This window comes from Podarcis muralis, chromosome 7 (genome assembly GCF_964188315.1).
Source record: "Podarcis muralis chromosome 7, rPodMur119.hap1.1, whole genome shotgun sequence".
Taxonomy (NCBI): Eukaryota; Metazoa; Chordata; class Lepidosauria; order Squamata; family Lacertidae; genus Podarcis; species Podarcis muralis.
The window spans coordinates 85,432,380-85,451,829 of NC_135661.1; the positions used below are offsets into that span (position 1 = coordinate 85,432,380).

General features: G+C 48.2%; 1 protein-coding gene across 1 annotated transcript; it reads left to right on the top strand.

Annotated features, from left to right (window-relative positions):
- Positions 1–3,879: 3,879 nt before the first annotated feature.
- On the top strand, positions 3,880–18,983 carry LOC114603624 (galectin-7-like). The gene is made up of 4 exons (XM_028742800.2): positions 3,880–4,326; positions 13,891–13,979; positions 16,316–16,529; positions 18,696–18,983. The coding sequence occupies exons 1-4, from the start codon at positions 4,303–4,305 to the stop codon at positions 18,873–18,875; spliced, it is 507 nt and encodes a 168-aa protein (XP_028598633.2). The 5' UTR covers positions 3,880–4,302; the 3' UTR covers positions 18,876–18,983.
- The last annotated feature ends 467 nt before the right edge of the window (positions 18,984–19,450 follow it).

The following is a 19,450-nucleotide window of genomic DNA, read 5'->3' on the forward strand; positions in this document are numbered from 1 at the left end:
GTGTGCGTCTTATGGAGCGAACGCAGGCTGCGCAGCTATCCCAGAAGCCAGAACAGCAAGAGGGATCGCTGCTTTTGCTGCGCAGAGATCCCTCTTGCTGTTCTGGCTTCTGAGATTCAGAATTTGTTTGTTTGTTTGTTTTCCTCCTCCAAGAACTAGGTGCGTCTTGTGGTCTGGTGCATCTTTTAGAGTGAAAAATTCGGCAAATATAGTGGTACCTCAGATTACAGACGCTTCAGGTTACAGACTCTGCTAACCCAGAAACAGTACCTCGGGTTAAGAACTTTACCTCAGGATGAGAAGAGAAATTTCACGCGGCAGCAGCGGGAGGCCCCATTACCTAAAGTGGTACCTCAGGTTAAGAACAGTTTCAGGTTAAGAACGGACCTCCGGAACAAATTAAGTTCTTAACCCGAGGTACCACTGTAAATGCAATTCCCTGTGGGGAGCAAAAGATGAGTAGAATGGTTGAATCCCAGAACTGGACGGGAGCCTGAGGGAATCCCAGCTAAAGAATGGCCACCCAAACTCTGTTTAAAAAACCTCCAGGGGAGGCGAGGCCGCAATCTTCCAAGGGAGTCCGTTTTGCTGTTAAGCCGCTCTCGCCAGAGCTGTTATTGGGAGGTTCAAGCGCAAACAATTCCAAACACGAAGGAAAAATGGAAGGCTGTCTCAAACGGGCTCAAGTTTCTGGTGAAATGTACCAGAGAGTGTGAAAGGAAGAACCTGCTCTGACCCTCTCTGCCTGTCATCTTTGATGAATTGCAGAGAAGTGGTGAGGTGCTGTCACTGGGCTGGAGCCCTGTCAGAAAAGGGCGTGAAGAGAAACATCCAGGAAGCTACAGGTGAATCAGCCTCACGTCTTGATTCGGTAGAAGCTGATGTTTTCCAAGAACAAATCCTGTCCTATTAAAACATATCCCTTTAAAAAGGACAAACCAAAACAGGGTTCCTCGCTTTGTTGTTTAGTCGTTTAGTCATGTCCGACTCTTCGTGACCCCCTGGACCAGAGCACGCCAGGCACTCCTGTCTTCCACTGCCTCCCGCAGTTTGGTCAAACTCATGCTGGTAGCTTCGAGAACACTGTCCCACCATCTCGTTCTCTGTCGTCCTCTTCTCCTTGTGCCCTCCATCTTTCCCAACATCAGGGTCTTTTCTAGGGAGTCTTCTCTTCTCATGAGGTGGCCAAAGTCTTGGAGCCTCAGCTTCAGGATCTGTCCTTCCAGTGAGCACTCAGGGATGATTTCCTTCAGAATGGAGAGGTTTGATCTTCTTGCAGTCCATGGGACTCTCAAGAGTCTCCTCCAGCACCAGAATTCAAAAGCATCAATTCTTCGGTGATCAGCCTTCTTTATGGTCCAGCTCTCACTTCCATACATCACTACTGGGAAAACCATGGCTTTAACTATACGGACCTTTGTCGGCAAGGTGATGTCTCTGCTTTTTAAGATGCTGTCTAGGTTTGTCATTGCTTTTCTCCCCAGAAGCAGGCGTCTTTTAATTTCGTGACTGCTGACTCTAACCTTGCCATGTAGAAGGCCTGAAGTAAGAAAGGAACGGATTTGCCTTTCTCTTCAGGTTATAGATCGTTTTGTTCAGCTTTTCTTGGGGGAAAATGTTCTCAGGGTTTATTTTCTCTCCGGACTTGATATGTTTGCTTTACTGAAATAACTCTGCTAACATTCCTCAACCTGGTGTGCTGTAGATTTTTTGGGCAGGAGTTTCTAGGCAGCACAGCAGTTTTGCAACGTGTGTTTTATCCACAAATAAGCAACTCAAGTGGGGAAACCGAGGTTTGCCTAAACCACCCTGCTGACGTCATCCCTGAATGACATTCGACTTCCTGGTACAAAGCTCCCATTTTCAGTTCCTGTGTTGCACCAGCTCCCAAAAAACATTAGTGTGTTGCCTGAAGCATCTTCTGACACAGAAGACCCAGGAAAGCTAACGCCTTAAAATCTGCTCACTGAATCTGCTGCCCGTTATTGCACAGTGGCAATCAAATCCCGGTGGATTCACAACGTCCTCTGAGTGCTCCAGGTGTGTCACCCACAGGACATAAACAATCTTCACCGAAAGCCTGAAAAGGAGACTAGGCGGTGTAGTGGTTAGAGCAGTAGTTTCCTAACCTTTTTTGGTCTACTGGTGCCTCGGTTCCATAAACCCACCCACCCCGTGCCCCCTACCCTATAAAAAGCATTATTCAGAGCAGTGGTTCTAGATTCAGGTAGGTAGCTGTGTTGGTCTGACGCAGTCAAAATAAAATTTAAAAATGTCTGGTAGTACTTTAGAGACCAACTAAGTTTGTTCTGGGTATAAGCTTTTGTGTGCATGCACAGGGACGCGGGTGGTGCTATGGGTTAAACCACAGAGCCTAGGACTTGCCGATCAGAAGGTCAGCAGTTCTACGTGGGGCTACTTTTGAAGGTGACCTGGAAACTACAATACTGTAGCCTCAGCCCAGTATACCTGAAGGAGCGTCTCCACCCCCATCATTCTGCCCGGATGCTGAGGTCCAGCACTGAGGGCCTTCTGGCGGTTCCCTCACTGCGAGAAAACATCTGCCCAGAGTGGCTGGGGAAACCCAGCCAGATAGGCAGGGTTCAAATAATAAATTATTATTATTATTATTATTATTATTATTATTATTATTATTACTACAGTGGTACCTCGGGGTGTGAATGGGATCCGTTCCGGAGCCCCGTTCACATCCCGAACGGAACGCAAGACACGACAGCGCGTCTGTGCATGCGCGGGTCGCGTTTTGCCGCTTCCGCGCATGCGCGTGACGCCATTTTGAGCGTCTGCGCATGCGTGAGCGGCGAAACCTGGAAGTAACGCGCTCCGTTACTTCCAGATTGCCGCGGAGCGCAACTCAAACGCGCTCAACCTGAAGCACATTCAACTTGAGGTATGAAAGCAAAGTGGCTATAGGCCTGATCTTTATTAAAGCTGTTACAACAGCGTGCTCCCCCCAAACGCAGGAGAGGAGGACCCAGGACAAAAGTGTGTAATCCCTTATATAGACATTTGAAATGGCCCACCCTGGACCCCAAGACCACCTCCGGAAACATCATACATACATCACAGAAGGGGTGTAGCCCAAGACCCTCCCCCAATACATCATACATACATCAGAGAAGGAGCGGTCTTTTGGCTGGCAGGAAGGTCCGTTCTTAACCTGAAACTGTTCTTAACCTGAAGCACCACTTTAGCTAATGGAGCTTCCCGCTGCCACTGCAGCGCTGCGGCGTGATTTCTGTTCTCATCCTGAAGCAAAGTTCTTAACCCGAGGTACTATTTCTGGGTTAGCGGAGTCTGTCACCTGAAGCGTATGTAACCTGAAGGGTCTGTAACCCGAGGTACCACTGTACATTTATGAACATTTACTTTATATATACAGCGGTGCCTCAGGATGTGAACGGGATCTGTTCCGGAGCCCCGTTCACACCCTGAAGCGAACGCAACCCGCGACTGCGCATTTGCACGTGCGCAGGTTACGATTCGCTGCTTCTGCACATGCGCGTGACATCATTTTGACCGTCTGCACATGCGCGATTGGTGAAACCCGGAAGTAACACATTCCGTTACTTCTGGGTCACCGCGGAGCGCAACCCGAAAGCGCTCAACCTGAAGCAATTTCAACCCGAGGTGTGACTGTATAAGACCTTAAAATTCTTATAACACACAAGAGACCCGAGTGGTACCTCGGGTTAAGTACTTAATTCGTTCCGGAGGTCCGTTCTTAACCTGAAACTGTTCTTAACCTGAAGCACCACTTTCGCTAATGGGGCCTCCTGCTGCTGCCGCGCCGCCGGAGCACGATTTCTGTTCTCATCCTGAAGCAAAGTTCTTAACCTGAAGCACTCTTTCTGGCCTAGTGGAGTCTGTAACCTGAAGCGTATGTAACCTGAAGCGTATGCCACCCGAGGTACCACTGTACTTTCTGCTTCTAGAATCCAGGTTTTCTCTTTTGCAAGCTTCAGGGACGGCTCCTTCCGCTCCTCACAAAGGACCAGGCGGAGCTCTAAGCCACCGTGGTGTCAGGATGGAGCTGAGAGCACACAGGGCCAGGCTGAAAGCGATGCTGTCTCCCTCTCCGGCTCCAGCTCATGGATCAAGCTGTGACTTTGCCCTCATGGGGAAGTGTGACTAAGCACAAAGTCATCAGCTGTGGGAGGAGGCGCCTCTTCAAAATCTGCCCCGAAGGAGATGAGATTGCCACTGTTAAGGAGAGTCGCCGGCTGATTGGAAGCCGGTCCTTGATGCCTGCAAAAAGTCTCCAGCCAAGAGGCGGCAGAGATGGCAATAGTGCCCGATAATTTTGTGAGTAAAAACAACCAAGAACGTTTCCTTTTTCTGGTTTGTGGTGGTGGCGAGAACGTCGAGGAGGTTCCTCCTTGTCTGCACCTTCGGGCGGGGATTCCCTCCCGGTTCCTACCTGCGGGTGCTGCTGGCAATTGAACCCGGCACATTTTGCTACGGCCCTGGAACAAAAACCAGCACGGAGAGGCATCATTATTCGTGCCAGTAATGGGCTCTCCTCCGTCAGAGGTGTTTCAACAGAGGTCCGTCAGGGATTCTTCTTCTGTGACTCCTGCATCGCAGGGGTTGGTCTGGATGACCCCAAGTGGTCCCTTGTAACTCAGTGATGCCATGAAAAATGTTCGCCAGCAGGAGAAACGGGCTGAGGTGCCGTGAAGAACCATAGGATAATCATCTGCAAAGGACAGGGCTCTCCTACCACCGAACAGGTATTGCGGAAGGTGCTCACCTGAGAAGGTGCATTTGCCAAAATTCCCTCTTCTGCACAACTCTGTAAACTGGGGGAGCCTTGCTGATGTGCGTACGACAGCTGTTGCCACAGAAGCCAACTCCTAGAGACTGAAATAAAATAATTGAAGGGGCCTCCGCCCAAAGTTAATGGGCATTGCCATTTAAATAGTGTGTGCATGCCATGTGATTGATTATCCGGGATGGGGCTTATTTAGACACCCCTCCTCACAATTTTTGGAAATTCCAGTTGGCACCCCTGTCTTTTACCTTTCCAGACCTGGAAGCCACCTTTGACCAAGTGCAATGTTTTGACAGTGTTACGCCGGCCTGTCTCCTTTTCTCCCCATCTTATTTTCTTTTAAAACAGACCAAAACATAAGGCCTTTGGTTCCCACACTGGACGTGGGTGGCGCTGTGGTTTAAGCCACTGAGCCTCTTGGGCTTGCCGATCGGAAGGTCGGCGGTTTGATCCCCGCAACGGGGGGAGCTCCTGTTGCTCTGTCCTTGCTCCTGCCAACCAGAGCCAGTGTGGTGTAGCGGTTAAGAGCGGTGGACTCGTAATCTGGGGAACCGGGTTTGCGTCTCCGCTCCTCCACATGCAGCTGCTGGGTGACCTTGGGCCAGTCACACTTCTCTGAAGTCTCTCAGCCCCACTCACCTCACAGAGTGTTTGTTGTGGGGGAGGAAGGGAAAGGAGAATGTTAGCCGCTTTGAGACTCCCTAGGGTAGTGATAAAGCGGGATATCAAATCCAAACTCTTCTTCTTCTTCTAGCAGTTTGACAGCATGCCAGTGCAAGTAGATAAATAGGTACCACTGCAGCGGGAAGGTAAACGGCATTTCCGTGCGCTCTGATTTCCATCACAGTGTTCCGTTGTGCCAGAAGCAATTTAGTCATGCTGGCCACATGACCCAGAAAACTGTCTGCGGACAAACACCAGCTCCCTTGGCCTGAAAGGGAGATGAGCGCTGCAACCCCCCAGTCGCCTTTGACTGGACTTAACCATCCAGGGGTCCTTTACCTTTACCTCTTTTTTTTACCAGCCAGATTACAGCAAACAGGATCTGAGTTCAAGCGCAATTATCCCTGTTCATGATACCCAGGCAGCTGCTCTCCAGAGTTGTACTGGCTCCCACAGCAGAGGCAAAACATTCATGGCTAGAAGCTGCTGACGGAGCCTTAGAAGACACCTGAAGGCAGCCCTGTTTAGGGAAGCTTTTAATGTTTAATAGGTTATTGTATTTTAGTGTTTTGTTGGAAGCCGCCCAGAGTGGCTGGGGGGACCCAGCCAGATGGGCAGGGTGTAAATAATAAATTATTATTATTATTATTTTCCTCCCTGAATTTGTGCAACCTCTCTGAAAGCCATTCAAGTCCGCGGCCATCGCAAAGTCCCGTAGACATACTTTCTGCACTTCTGCTATGAGTCATGTGCAGAAATGCTTTCTTTTGCCTGGAACGAATCTTCCATTAGAAACATAGAATTGTAGAGTTAGAACCCTGCGCAATGCAGAAATTTTTTCACCCAAGGTGGGTTTCGAACCCACAACCCTGAGATTATAAATCTGATGCTCTACCGACTGAACTATTCCACAAGTTATTTGTTTTTGTTATTAGATAGTTTTCCAGCTAGATGGACCAGGGGTCTGGCCAGATATGGAAGCGGCTTCCTTTTATAGTGCATAGTGAAACTTTGGAACTCACTGCCACTGGAGGTAGTGATGGCCACAGGTGTCGATTGTTAGATTAAAGGAGGGGAAGGCTATTGATGTCTGCTAGCTATGATGGCTATCCTCTGCGACCGCGGTTAGAGGCAGCGATGTTTCTGAACACCGGTTTCTGTAAACTGCAGGAGAGGAGAGAAATTGAGACATCTGGTTGGCCCTTGTGGGAACAGGATGCTGGACCAGAAACAGGCTTCTTCTTGAATCACAGAATTGCAGAGTTGGAAGGGAACCTGGCGGTCATCTAGCCCAACCCCCTGCAATCCAGGAATCTTTCGCCCAACACGGGACTCGAACCCACGACCGTGAGATTTAAGAGGCTCACACTCTCCTGACTGAGTTATCCCTACCTTACTCCAAGTGAGCCATAGATCCTTGGGCAGAGCGGGTGCTTGAAGTCAGAGTGTTTTGCTCATGCATTTAAATGTCATTTTGTCAGCCTGGGTTTTCCCTCCTTACGTCAGCTGAACCGGCCACCTTTTCCTTTCCAACGTCCCCACCCTGCCTGCGCCCTTACGCTGAGCGCTCGTTTTACACCTGCGCTGCAACAATAAACCAGTTTGGGAACCAGTTTGTCCATGCACCTTCAGCAAGGAACTCTGTATTTTGGGAGGGGACGAAGAGCAAAATCCCCACTTGCCTCTCAGAACTACATTTCCCAGAGTTCCTTGGTCAGCAGGGAACACGGGTGGCTGTGAAATCCATGGCAGTGCAGATTTATTGCGTGGAAAAGAAAACGAACTTGATATCTGGGTTTGAGGACTGAAGAAAATGGGATTGCTGGGTGTTATATTGCAATGGGTGTTTGGAACAGTTTTCTGTATTTAGCTGACGGATGTTGGAAGACACCCAGAGTGGCTGGGAAAACCCAGCCAGATGGGCGGGGTACAAATAATAAATTATTATTATTATTATTATTATTATTATTATTATTATTATTAAGAATAAGAATTTCTCCCCATACCTTCTTTCTTTTCTTCCTTTTGCTTTGAATTTTCATTTGGATTAGTTTTTTTAAAAAATCTTTGATAAAGAGATATTGGCCACTTGGTGCTAACTTTTTATCCCCCCCAAAAAAACTTTAATAAAATCTATTTTTAAAAACAAACAAAGAAACATTGCCATAAAAACATGTTGCTTTTAAAATTTTATATATGAATTACGTGTCCCTCCATGTTAGACACATGTGGCTAAAATCCTGCATGAAGGAGACATATTGGAATTCGTGGACATGGCTAACTTGGGTCCATTCATTTAAATGGGGACGTGGGTGGCGCTGTGGGTTAAACCACAGAGCCTAGGACTTGCCGATCAGAAGGTCGGAGGTTCGAATCCCTGTGACGGGGTGAGAAGGTCGGAGGTTCGAATCCCCGTGACGGGGTGAGCTCCCGTTGCTCGGTCCCTGCTCCTGCCAACCTAGCCGTTCGAAAGCACGTCAAAGTGCAAGTAGATAAATAGGTACTGCTCCAGCGGGAAGGTAAACGGCGTTTCCGTGCGCTGCTCTGGTTCGCCAGAAGCGGCTTAGTCATGCTGGCCACATGACCCGGAAGCTGTACGCCGGCTCCCTCGGCCAATAAAGTGAGATGAGCACCGCAACCCCAGAGTCGGCCACGACTGGACCTAATGGTCAGGGGTCCCTTTACCCTTTACTACTTTGAGTAAAACTTCAAGGTCCAGAAAAGGGAAACTGAAATGATCAGGCAGGTAGCCTGACTCCGCTCGGAGGGAGAGCTCAGTTAGTAAAGTTCGAGACGCTGAATTTCAGGGCTGGGGGTTCGAGATCCGCGTTGGGCAAAAAGATTCCTGCATTGCAGGGGGTTGGACTAGATGACCCTCGGGTGTCCCTTCCAACTCGACAATTCCGTGAAAGTTTTGGGGACTTCTTAGGGCAAAGGCGAGCAAGAGGCAACACAATAGTTTATAAAATAATGCCTAGCATGGAGAAAGTGGACCTTTTTCTCTCTCCTAACACAGGAATTCGTGGGCATCCCAGGAAACTGAATGTCAGGGACAGAGAAAAGAATGGTAGAATCTTAAGCATTGGAAGGGACCCTGGGGTCATCTAGTCCAACCCCCCGCAAGGCAGGAATCTCAGCTAAAGCATCCATAACAGATGGCCACCCGACATCTGCTTAAAAACCTCCAAGGAAGAAGAGCCCATCATCTTTTGTGGGAGTCTGTTCCCCTGCCGAACAGCTCTTGCTGTCAGAAAGTTCCTCCTGCTGTTTCACCGGAACCTCCGTTCTTGTAGCTTGAAGCCATGGGTTCGAGTCCTGCCCTCCGGAGCAGGATAAAACAAACCTGTTCCCTCTTCCATGTGGCAGCCCTTAAGATATTTGAAGATGGCTCCTTCAAGCGCTCCTCGTAAGGCTGAGTTTCCAGACCCTTAATTATCTAGGCGATTAAGCTCCTTCACACGGTGCTTGGTTAATCTGTGGAACTCCCTCCCACAGGACAGAGTGATGGCTACCAACCTGGATGATAATAATAATAATAATAATAATAATAATAATAATAATAATAATAATAATTTATTTATACCCCGCCCATCTGGCTGGGTTTCCCCAGCCATTCTGGGCGGCTTCCAACAAAGATTAAAAATACTGTAATACATCAGACATTAAAAGCTTCCCTAAACTGGGCTGCCTTCAAATGTCTTCTAAATGTCAGGTAGTTGTTTATCTCCTTGATATCTGATGGGAGAGTGTTCCACAGGGCGGGTGCCACTACCGAGAAGGCCCTCTGCCTGGTTCCCTGTAGCTTTGCTTCTCGCAGTGAGGGAACCGCCAGAAGGCCCTCGGTGCTGGACCTCAGCGTCCTGGCAGAACGATGGGGGTGGAGACGCTCCTTCAGGTGTACTGGGCCTTTGAGGCCATTTAGGGCTTTAAAGGTCAACACCAACAGTTTGAATTGTGCTCAGAAACATACTAGGAGCCAATGTAGGTCTTTCAAGACTGGTGTTATGTAGTCTCGGCGGCCGCTCCCAGTCACCAGTCTAGCTACCGCATTCTGGATTAGTTGTAGTTTCTGTAGATTAGTTGTAGATGGGTTTTTTAAATAGAATTGAACAAATAGCAATCCCTGTTGCTGTTCTGGTTTCTGGGATAGCTGCGCAGCCTGCATTCGCTCCATAAGACGCACACACATTTCCCCTTACTTTTTAGGAGGGAAAAAGTGAGTCTTATAGAGCAAAAAATACGGTAATCGGTATGATGTTGCGAGCAATGAATGACAACAAAACTGAGCAACCTGTATGTAAGATATACAGTAGAACAAAATATATAAAAAGGTAAAGCTAAAGGGACTCCTGACAGGAAGCAGCGATGGCCACTAACTTGCATAACTTGAAAAGAAGATCAGACAAGTTCACAGAGGAAAGGGCTGCTAATGGCTGCCAGCCATGATACGGCCACCAACATAAAAGGTAAAGCGTAAAGGGACCCCTGACCATGAGGTCCAGTCGTGGCTGACTCTGGGGTTGCGGCGCTCATCTCGCTTTATCAGCCAAGGGAGCCGGCGTACAGCTTCCGGGTCATGTGGCCAGCATGACTAAGCCGCTTCCAGTGAACCAGAGCAGTGCACGGAAACGCCGTTTACCTTCCCGCCAGAGCGCTACCTATTTATCTACTTGCACTCTGACGTGCTTTCGAACTGCTAGGTTGGCAGGAGCAGGGACCGAGCAACGGGAGCTCACCCCGTCGCGGGGATTCGAACTGCCGACCTTCTGATCAGCAAGTCCTAGGCTCTGTGGTTTAACCCACAGCGCCACCCACATATCTATATAAAAAAGTACCTACTGAATAATTATCAATGGAATATACATACTAGTGGATATCGTACTATTGGATCAGTGCTCACTGGATAATGTAGCTGCAGGTTACTGTTGTCATTCATTGTTTTCAATTCCACTTCTAGCTGATGAAGACTTTATTCCGAAACAGTTGAACTATTCCGGATGCAGTGTCCTTTTGAGACTTTGGAGAGATGTCTTCCTTTGAGACACGGTTTGGCGTTCTTCGCTATTCATTGGTTGTTTGAACCTTTGTTTGACACTGATACATATAACAACTTGCAGTTACTTGTATATTTTGTGAGATGTATTGCATGATATATATATTATTTTGAAGTCGCTTATTTGTATATTTTGAATGACATCATACCGATTATATATTTACTAACAGTTATTAGCCAGCGAAGGTCCATATAGTTAAAGCTATGGTTTCCCCAGTAGTGATGTATGGAAGTGAGAGCTGGACCATAAAGAAGGCTGATCGATGAAGAATGGATGCTTTTGAATTCTGGTGCTGGAGGAAACTCTTGAGAGTCCCATGGACTGCAAGAAGATCAGACCTATCGATTCTGAAGGAAATCAGCCCTGAGTGCTCACTGGAAGGACAGATCCTGAAGCTGAGGCTCCAATACTTTGGCCACCTCATGAGAAGAGAAGGCTCCCTGGAAAAGACCCTGATGTTGGGAAAGATGGAGGGCACAAGGAGAAGGGGACGACAGAGAACGAGATGGTGGGACAGTGTTCTCGAAGCTGCCAGCATGAGTTTGACCAAACTGCGGGAGGCAGTGGAAGACAGGAGTGCCTGGCGTGTTCTGCTCCATGGGGTCACGAAGAGTCGGACGCGACTAAACAACTAAACAACAACAACATTAGCCAGTGTGTTGTGTTTGCATTTTTGTAGATTGCCACATTTTGCAACACGGGGGGTTGTGTTTATTGCAGAAAAAGTTGTGGTTACAGGTAGTAATTTTCCAACACTGGAGCAGGTGCTTTCTCAAGCTGTCTCCTTTCTTCCTCTGATCATTGGGACAATTCCTCGATTTCCCCACTGGAGCAAGGAGGAACCGAAACCAGCTGAGGGTGTCTCAATAATTCACAGGAATTTTTAAAAGCAAAATAAAACTCATCAGTGATAGTATCCTTTGTAAGCCACACCTTTCCTGAACCGCAAACTGTCATGCAGCATCATGCAATTTCAAGGGGGCGAAAGGGACAGATTGTGGGCCAATTCTGCATTGCGTGAAATGGGCTTCCCATCCTGTGACTCACTTTCCCAGGTACCAAACCTCCGACTTTTTCAAGGCTTGAACTCTGGTGGGAGTTCCTTGGTAAGAGCAGCTACGTATTAAAGCCTCGGGAAATATTGATTAGATCTGCCTGACAGAAGAGGTTGAAGAAGGGGCAGGAAGTTCACCGGATGACAAGCATTTTTAAGAAAGAAGGAAGTCGGTTATCTGAGGAAATGGGCTTAAGTAGCAAAGAAGGAACTGGATGGCCGCTGTGAGATTAGGATGCCGAACTAGATAGGACATTGGCCTATGAGTGAGGAGGAGGAGGAGGAGGAGGAGGAGGAGGAGGAGAAGAAGAAGAAGAAGAAGAAGAAGAAGAAGAAGAAGAAGAAGAAGGAGAAGAAGAAGAAGAAGAAGAAGAAGAAGAAGAAGAAGAAGAAGAAGAAGGAGAAGAAGGAGAAGAAGAAGAAGAAGAAGAAGAAGAAGAAGAAGAAGAAGAAGAAGAAGAAGAAGGAGGAGGAGGAGGAGGAGGAGGAGGAGGAGGAGAAGAAGGAGAAGAAGAAGAAGAAGAAGAGGAGGAGGAGGAGGAGGAGGAGGAGGAGGAGGAGGAAGAAAACGACTCTGTTCTTCTAAATGAAGAGGGAATATTCAAAGCAGCATTTTGTTCAGACTGAGGCCTGGGTTCAGATTCTCTCACAGTCACAATTTGTGGGTGACCTTGGCCCAGACTCTTTCTTTCTCTTCCCTGCCTGCCTGGGTTGTTGTGTGGTTGTAGAAAGATAAGAGACTATTTGAGAACAAGTCGAAAGCTCTCAATTACCGTATTTTTCGCTCTATAAGATGCACCTGACCTTGCAGGCTTTTCCCAGTCACTGACGGGCTGCCCTTCTCCCTCCTCGGGTGGAAAAGCCCCCAAGAGCCGCACACATGCTCCATGCGGCTAGTGAAAGGGAGTGCGGCTCTTGGGGACTTTTCCAGGAGGTGGGGGGAGGGGCTGAGGGGCTGCCCTCTGTCCCTTCCCCCACCTCCTACAAAAGCACGCAAGAGCTGCACGCTCTTTAAAGGGTGTGCGGTTCCTGCGGGCTTTTCTACGAGGTGGGAGAAGGGACTGACTGGCCGCGTCAGTCCTTTCTCCCTCCTGGGGAAAAGCCCGCAAGAGCTCTTGGGGGCTTTTCCCGCCTGCCTCCGCTCCATAAGACGCACACACATTTCCCCTTACTTTTTAGGAGAGGAAAAGTGCATCTTACGGAGCGAAAAATACGGTATATAATTGGAAACTAGGATAAATAAGAGGGAAAGCAAAGTTTGGAAAAATAAAATAAGATGCAAGAAATTAGGGGGGGGCAGTCTATACCGTATCCTTGGGAAAGTATTGAATTTATAAATTATTGTGATTATAAAATTATAAAATAAAAAATATTTTTTAAAAAGAAAGCTTTCAGGTGAGAGTTTGGAGGGTGCACCACTTTCTGTGTGAGACAAGGATTAAGCGCTACCTTTGAGAGGACACAGTTTTCTTTTCTCTCTGTTTTTGTTTTTATTTAGTTTCTTTTATCTTATTGTATTCGGAAAAAGCTTTAATAAAACCTTATCAAAAGAAGAAACCAAGCCAATCATCTCACAGACTGGATGGTGTGATAGGAATTTTGAGGTCTTAGATATATAGTAATGTTCATAAGTGTCCCAACCAAGCGCATACATAGATCAGCACAGGAAGGCCAACCTGGAACCATTTTGATTCCTAAACTGAGCAAATGTTTTCTCTGCAAGGTCAAAGTGGGAAACCTCCTCATTGTCTCTTTCCTCACAAATCCTGTCTTAAGGGTACATTTAAGATATGAATAGGGTGTGAGCCTGTGACCTGGCCCAGGAACCAAGTACCGGTATTTAACATTACAAAAGACTGGCCAGGCTACCCAGGCAATCCAATCAAGTAACCTGCCAGACAGGAGATAAACAAGGACAGGAGAAAAACAACATTCAAATTTCTGTTTTAGACCGCCTTTTCTGTGACGTAGGGGTGATGTATCTGAGAGGTGGTCTTAGGTTACACCCCTTCTGTGATGTATGTATGATGTTTCTGGGGGTGGTCTTGATCTACAGGATGGGAATTTCAAAAGTCTTTATAAGGCCTTGCACACCATTTTTCTGGGTTCCTCCTCTCTCCTGCGGGTGAGGGGAGCACCCTGTTGCAACAGATCAATAAAGATCAGGCTTAGTAGCTGCTTTGCTTCTCAATATTCTCTGGTTGGCCTCTGTTATCTTCTTCTACCAATAGGGAACCCATGTAAGGACTCTATGGGCAATTTTTGTTTACAACACAGAGATTCAAGACTGTGCGTGCCTCATCTTCTTCTTTCCTCCCTTGCAGAATATACCATTTTACCGGGCTATCCCGCAAGGCCTGGAACCAGAGTCATGGGTGCTGCTGGAAGGTATCATTCCACAACAGGGCAAAAGGTAACTCAGTACTGATATTATCTTCCCTAGAATGGATTTGGCATCCAGAATTCGTGATGCAAGCAGAGGAGGCAAGTCGCAATTCCTGGCCAGGACTTGGTGCTAGGACTTGTGGAATATTACGGAGAGAGAGACTGGGCCTAGGCATGTGCAGAGTGCCTTTCCTTCTGCTCTGAGGCACGGCAGCCACACCTCCCATAACTGACACCAGGGGAGATCTGAGCCACCCGGTCCCAGCTTTTTAGTGATTTAACTGCGCAAGTTAGGTGAAGAGATAAGGGATCTCTTATGTTACAAGGAACACCCATAGCTCAGTTGGCAGGGCATCTGCTTTGCATGCAGAAGGTTCCAGGTTCGAATCCTGGCAGCCTCTCCAGGTAAGTCTGAGAATGTCCCATCTGAACCCCTGGAGGAGCACTGCTGCCAACCAGTGTAGACAATACTAAGCTAAATGGACCAACCGTGGCTCCCCTTATTCCTATGAGGACTAGACCAAGGGAGAAGAAACTTGGTTAAGAGTTTAGGTTCCCCCTTTGTAATTGCAGCAATTCCCTGCAAGTTGCCCACTGTCTGTCCATATTCTCTCTCTTAATTGTAATAGCCTCAAATAGGAGATAGCCATAAAGGTGTTTCCCTTTCCAGCAGATTTTTATATTTCTCCCAAACTCTACACAAATTCTTCCTTAGAATATGGTTCATAAAACTTTTATAAATTTTCGCCTTCCCATACCAGAGACAAGCATGCCAGCCAAATTTTAAATCAGGACCATTCTTTTAACCAGCACAAGCAGGCTGCCTCGTAATAGATTTGCAGGTCTGGCGAGGCAAAACCTCCTCTTTCTTTTATGTCTATCAAAATTTTATGTTGCCTCCCCCCTGCCAAAATGAATTTAGAAATATCCTTCTTCCATTCTTTGAAGCAGCTGAAGTTATTTACAGTTGGTATTGATTGGAATAAAAACAGCATCCTGGAAAGTAGGTTCATTTTGATAGCTGAGATTCTGCCAGGCAGGGAGAGCGTTATTCTCTGAGTACCAGCTGCTGGAAATCACAGGAGGGGAGAGTTCGCTTGTGCTCGGATCCTGTTTTCATTATACCTAACCACTGGGCATGCTGGCTGGGGGCCACGGAAGTTGTGGATCCAGCAACCTCTGCAGGGTTACAGTCTGCCTTGAACTAGGTGAGGGTGCTGGACCTGGCCCTGGGAGACCAGAGTTCGAATCCCTGCTCAGCTATGAAGCTCGCTGGGTGACCCCGGAGCCGGTCGCTGCCTCTCAAGGCCTGACCGACCTCTCAGGGATGTTGTGAAGATGAAACGGGAGGAGGGGAACCATGTACTAGAGCTCGTTGGAAGAAGGCAGTATAAATACTGCATTTTTCGCTCCATAAGACGCACTTGACCATAAGACGCACCTAGTTTTTAGAGGAAAACAAGAAAAAAAATATTCTGAACTTAACAGTGGATGTATGATTTTTGTGGTTCATGCTGTGGCCACAGACATGTGATTTGACGGTGAGTTTGGGGTAGCCCAATGCAAAAATCCTGAGGATCCATGTGGATCTGTGCTTTGTAACCACATTTTTGCGCCATTGCGGCCCCAAACAACAGTGGGTGCGTGATTTTTTTGGTGCAGGCTGTAGCCATGGACATGCTACTGATCTGATGGTGAATTTGGGGTGACCCAATGTAAAAATCCTGAGGATCCATGGGCTTTTACCTCCCCCTCCCAAGCAGCCTCCTTTATCACTAGCATCCCTTATCTCTCTCCCGATCCCACCGATCAGCTGTTTCCTTTCAACATTCCCTTCCCTCTTGTTTGCCTTAGTGTCTTTTCCTTAACTGGAGCAGTTGTTTGCTCCTCCTTTTCTTCTAATTTCTTCCTGTTTTCCTGTTTCTCTCGTTTGCAAGTTTGCTGTCTTTACCTCCCCCCTCCCAGGCAGCCTCCTTCATCTCTAGCATCCCTTATCTCTCTCCCCGATCTGCAAACGATCAGCGGCTTTGTTTCAACACCCACTTCCCTCTTTCAAAAAAGAGAGCATGATCTGCTGTTTGCCCCTGGGCAATTCAGCTCCAGGGACCACGCATTCGCTCCATAAGACGCACAGACATTCCCCCTTACTTTTTAGGAAGAAAAAAGTGTCTTATGGAGCAAAAAACACGGTATATAAAAAATACATATAAATAAACAAAGGACAGCAGAGGAGCAGGGATACAGGAAAGAAGTTGGCAGCAGGGCAGGGCAGTCATTGTTCAGCTAATTCTTACCTGGGGGGGACAGGACATACGGCAGGATATGTAACCCAGCGAACCTGATCTCTCTCACCTCTTTTCTCAGGTTCTATGTGGACTTTTCTTCCAGACAAGTCGAGGAGGGGAACAAGCCTCTGAGGCTGACGGTCAGTTTTGAGGGACCCCCGTCTTCCCCTGGCTGGGTGACCCTCAACAGCTTCGCGGACCAGCAGTGGGGTGAGGGTCTGACGGTGGTGGCCCCTTTCCGGCGAGGCCAGGAGTTCAGGATTCAAATCATCGTCACCCGGATGGGCTACAAGGTCGGGGTAGCAACTGAGGGGTCCTTGGTGGGGAAGGGGAATCGAGACCCACACACACCCCATCCCCCAAAACACAGGGGCTGGGTGATGGTGGCTGCATGGGGACTGGGAGGGCAGAAGGCTGCTGGGAGCCCAAAAGTAGGTATAGTATAGGACAGAGGGGGCAGGTATAGGAAGAGAACAGCAAGATCCTACGTCTGCCCAGGGGTCCTGTTGAAATCATTGGCTCTTGCTTCCAAGTAAGCAGGGCTAAAGGAATGGAAATTCAAAGGTTTGATATTGTTACGTCAAAAAGAACGTCCTGCACCCCCTCATTTTACTCCCTAGTTGTTGCTCTTAGTTTGCTCTCCACTTCCTCATCGCTCTCTGCGAACAGATTGCGTTGCTCACCGACGGACTTGAAACTCACTCCTTCCACTTTTAATAATAATAATAATAATAATAATAATAATAATAATAATAATAATAATTTATTTATATCCCGCCCTCCCCAGCCGAAGCCGGGCTCAGAGCAGCTGACAACAGTAAAGTAATACAGCATTCTAAAATCAGTTCATTCTAAAATCAGTTCAAAATCAAATTAAGGGCAACCATTGGGCTAGAGTTCTGTGAGGATTACAGAAGGAGAGAGGGGGTCAGACTGTGCCTTGGCCAAAGGCCTGGTGGAACAGCTCTGTCTTGCAGGCCCTGCGGAAAGACGTCAAGTCCCGCAGGGCCCTAGTCTCTTGTGAAAGAGCGTTCCACCAGATTGGGGCCACAGCCGAAAAAGCCCTGGCTCTGGTTGAGGCCAGCCTAACCTCTCTGTGGCCCGGGACCTCCAAGATGTTTTTGTTTGAAGACCGTAAGGTCCTCTGTGGGACATACTAGGACCGGTGGTCCCGTAGGTACGAGGGTCCTAGGCCATATAGGGTTTTAAAGGTTAAAACCAGCACCTTGAACCTGATCCTGTACTCCACTGGGAGCCAGTGCAGCTGGTATGGCACCGGGTGAATGTGATCCCATGTGATTCCGTAAGGAGTCTTGCCGCGTAATGCTGCACCCGCTGGAGTTTCTGGGTCAGTCTCAAGGACAGCCCCACATAGATAAAGATGTCCTACTAAATAAATAGCGCTAACCTAAGAGTTTCAATCAATCAATCAATCAATCAATCAATCAATCAATCAATCAATGTGGACACAGCAGAGAGAACATGGCACTCTTCCTCTTTCAGAGTTACTAGATGGTTAACTCCCCTAAGGTCCACTTGAGTAGCCTGTACATTTAGGGCAGGCGAAAAAAGCCAATATTTCTCCAAGCCAAGTGTGAGAAACTTGTGGAACTAACTTAGGTAAAGGTAAAGGGACCCCTGACCATGAGGTCCAGTCACGGACGACTCTGGGGTTGCGGCGCTCATCTCGCTTTATTGGCCGAGGGAGCCGGCATACAGCTTCCGGGTCATGCGGCCAGCATGACTAAGCCGCTTCTGGCGAACCAGAGCAGCGTACGGAAACGCCGTTTACCTTCCTGCCGGAGCGGTACCTATTTATCTACTTGCACTTTTTGATGTGTTTTCGAACTGCTAGGAGGGCAGGAGCAGGGACCGAGCAACAGGAGCTCACCCCGTCACAGGGATTCAAACTGCCAACCTTCTGATTGGCAAGTCCTAGGCTCTGTGGTTTAACCCACAGCGCCACCCGCGTCCCCGTGGAACTAACTTAAGTGCCTTTTAAAAGCAGTTAGAAAAATTAGTGGGTTTGTCAATCAAAGGAATGTTCAGAAGACTCTCTGGCTCTGCTCAGGTTGTTGGGCTTTAAATCGCATCAGCCCCACTCAGCACAGCCAATGGGGTATTAAGAGTCCCACAATATCTGGAAGGCCACAGGTTCCCTACACCTGAGCTTAGTGGAGCCTCCAAGGGGTGGGCGCAGTCTACCTTTAACTATCGGTTCCTAGGAAGGAACAGTGAAATCTTGCAGAGAGCTAGTTGGAAGAGCAATGGTAAACCAGAGCAAACAAGCTCCAAAGCCTTTCACAGAAGCTTGTGTAGCTAGCAGAGTATTGAGGTCCCCAGGTAACTAAACAGGAGAGCCGCCACTCATCAAACTGCACGGGATTCTCATGTCTGTCGGAGTTGGGAGGTTTATCTTCCAACCCTTCTTGACATGCCTTTTTCCATTTCTTTGCCAGATCCTGGAGAAAGGCATTTCCCTTTGTGAGTTCCGCCACCGCCTCTCGCCAAAGAGCATCCGTTTCCTGGAGGTCGACGGGGAAGTCAAGCTCCAGAACGTGGCCGTCAGCTGGGAGGGCAACAGAGCACGAAGGGGCCGCATCCTGCCAACATTGGGCATGGGACGCTACGCACGTTAGGAGGGCACCGGGTGCAGGGCAAGTGCTGAGCCCTCTCAAAAAATAAAGGGGCACACCTTGATGTGAGCAGAATGATATCCCAGGGCGAGAATAAATTATGCAAACCAAGCAGGGCTTCTGTCGTGTTTTGCAGAGTTTGCTTTTTCTGCAGGTGCGAGAAAGTATGAAATTACTTGAGCAAGGAGCTGAGGAAAGGGGGAATGGAAGAGTAGCCAAAGGCCCATCTAATCCAGCACCGTGTTCTCAGCATGGCTGAACGAGTGCCTTTATACTATTGGAAGCCTGCAAGCGAGAACCATAGCTGTAAAGGTAAGGGGACCCCTGACCATTAGGTCCAGTCGTGGCCGACTCTGGGGTTGCAGCGCTCATCTCGCTTTATTGGCCGAGGGAGCCGGCGTACAGCTTCCGGGTCACGTGGCCAGCATGACTAAGCCGCTTCTGGCGAACCAGAGCAGCGCACGGAAACGCCGTTTACCTTCCCGCCGGAATGGTACCTATTTATCTACTTGCACTTTGACGTGCTTTCAAACTGCTAGGTGGGCAGGAGCTGGGAATGAGCAATGGGAGCTCACCCC

Coding starts and splice junctions, on each gene's coding strand:
- LOC114603624 (XM_028742800.2), top strand. CDS start 4,303: ATGGCAATAGTGCCCGATAATTTT. Junction 4,327..13,890: donor CAATAGTGCCCGATAATTTT/GTGAGTAAAAAC, acceptor CCTCCCTTGCAG/AATATACCATTTTACCGGGC. Junction 13,980..16,315: donor ATTCCACAACAGGGCAAAAG/GTAACTCAGTAC, acceptor CTCTTTTCTCAG/GTTCTATGTGGACTTTTCTT.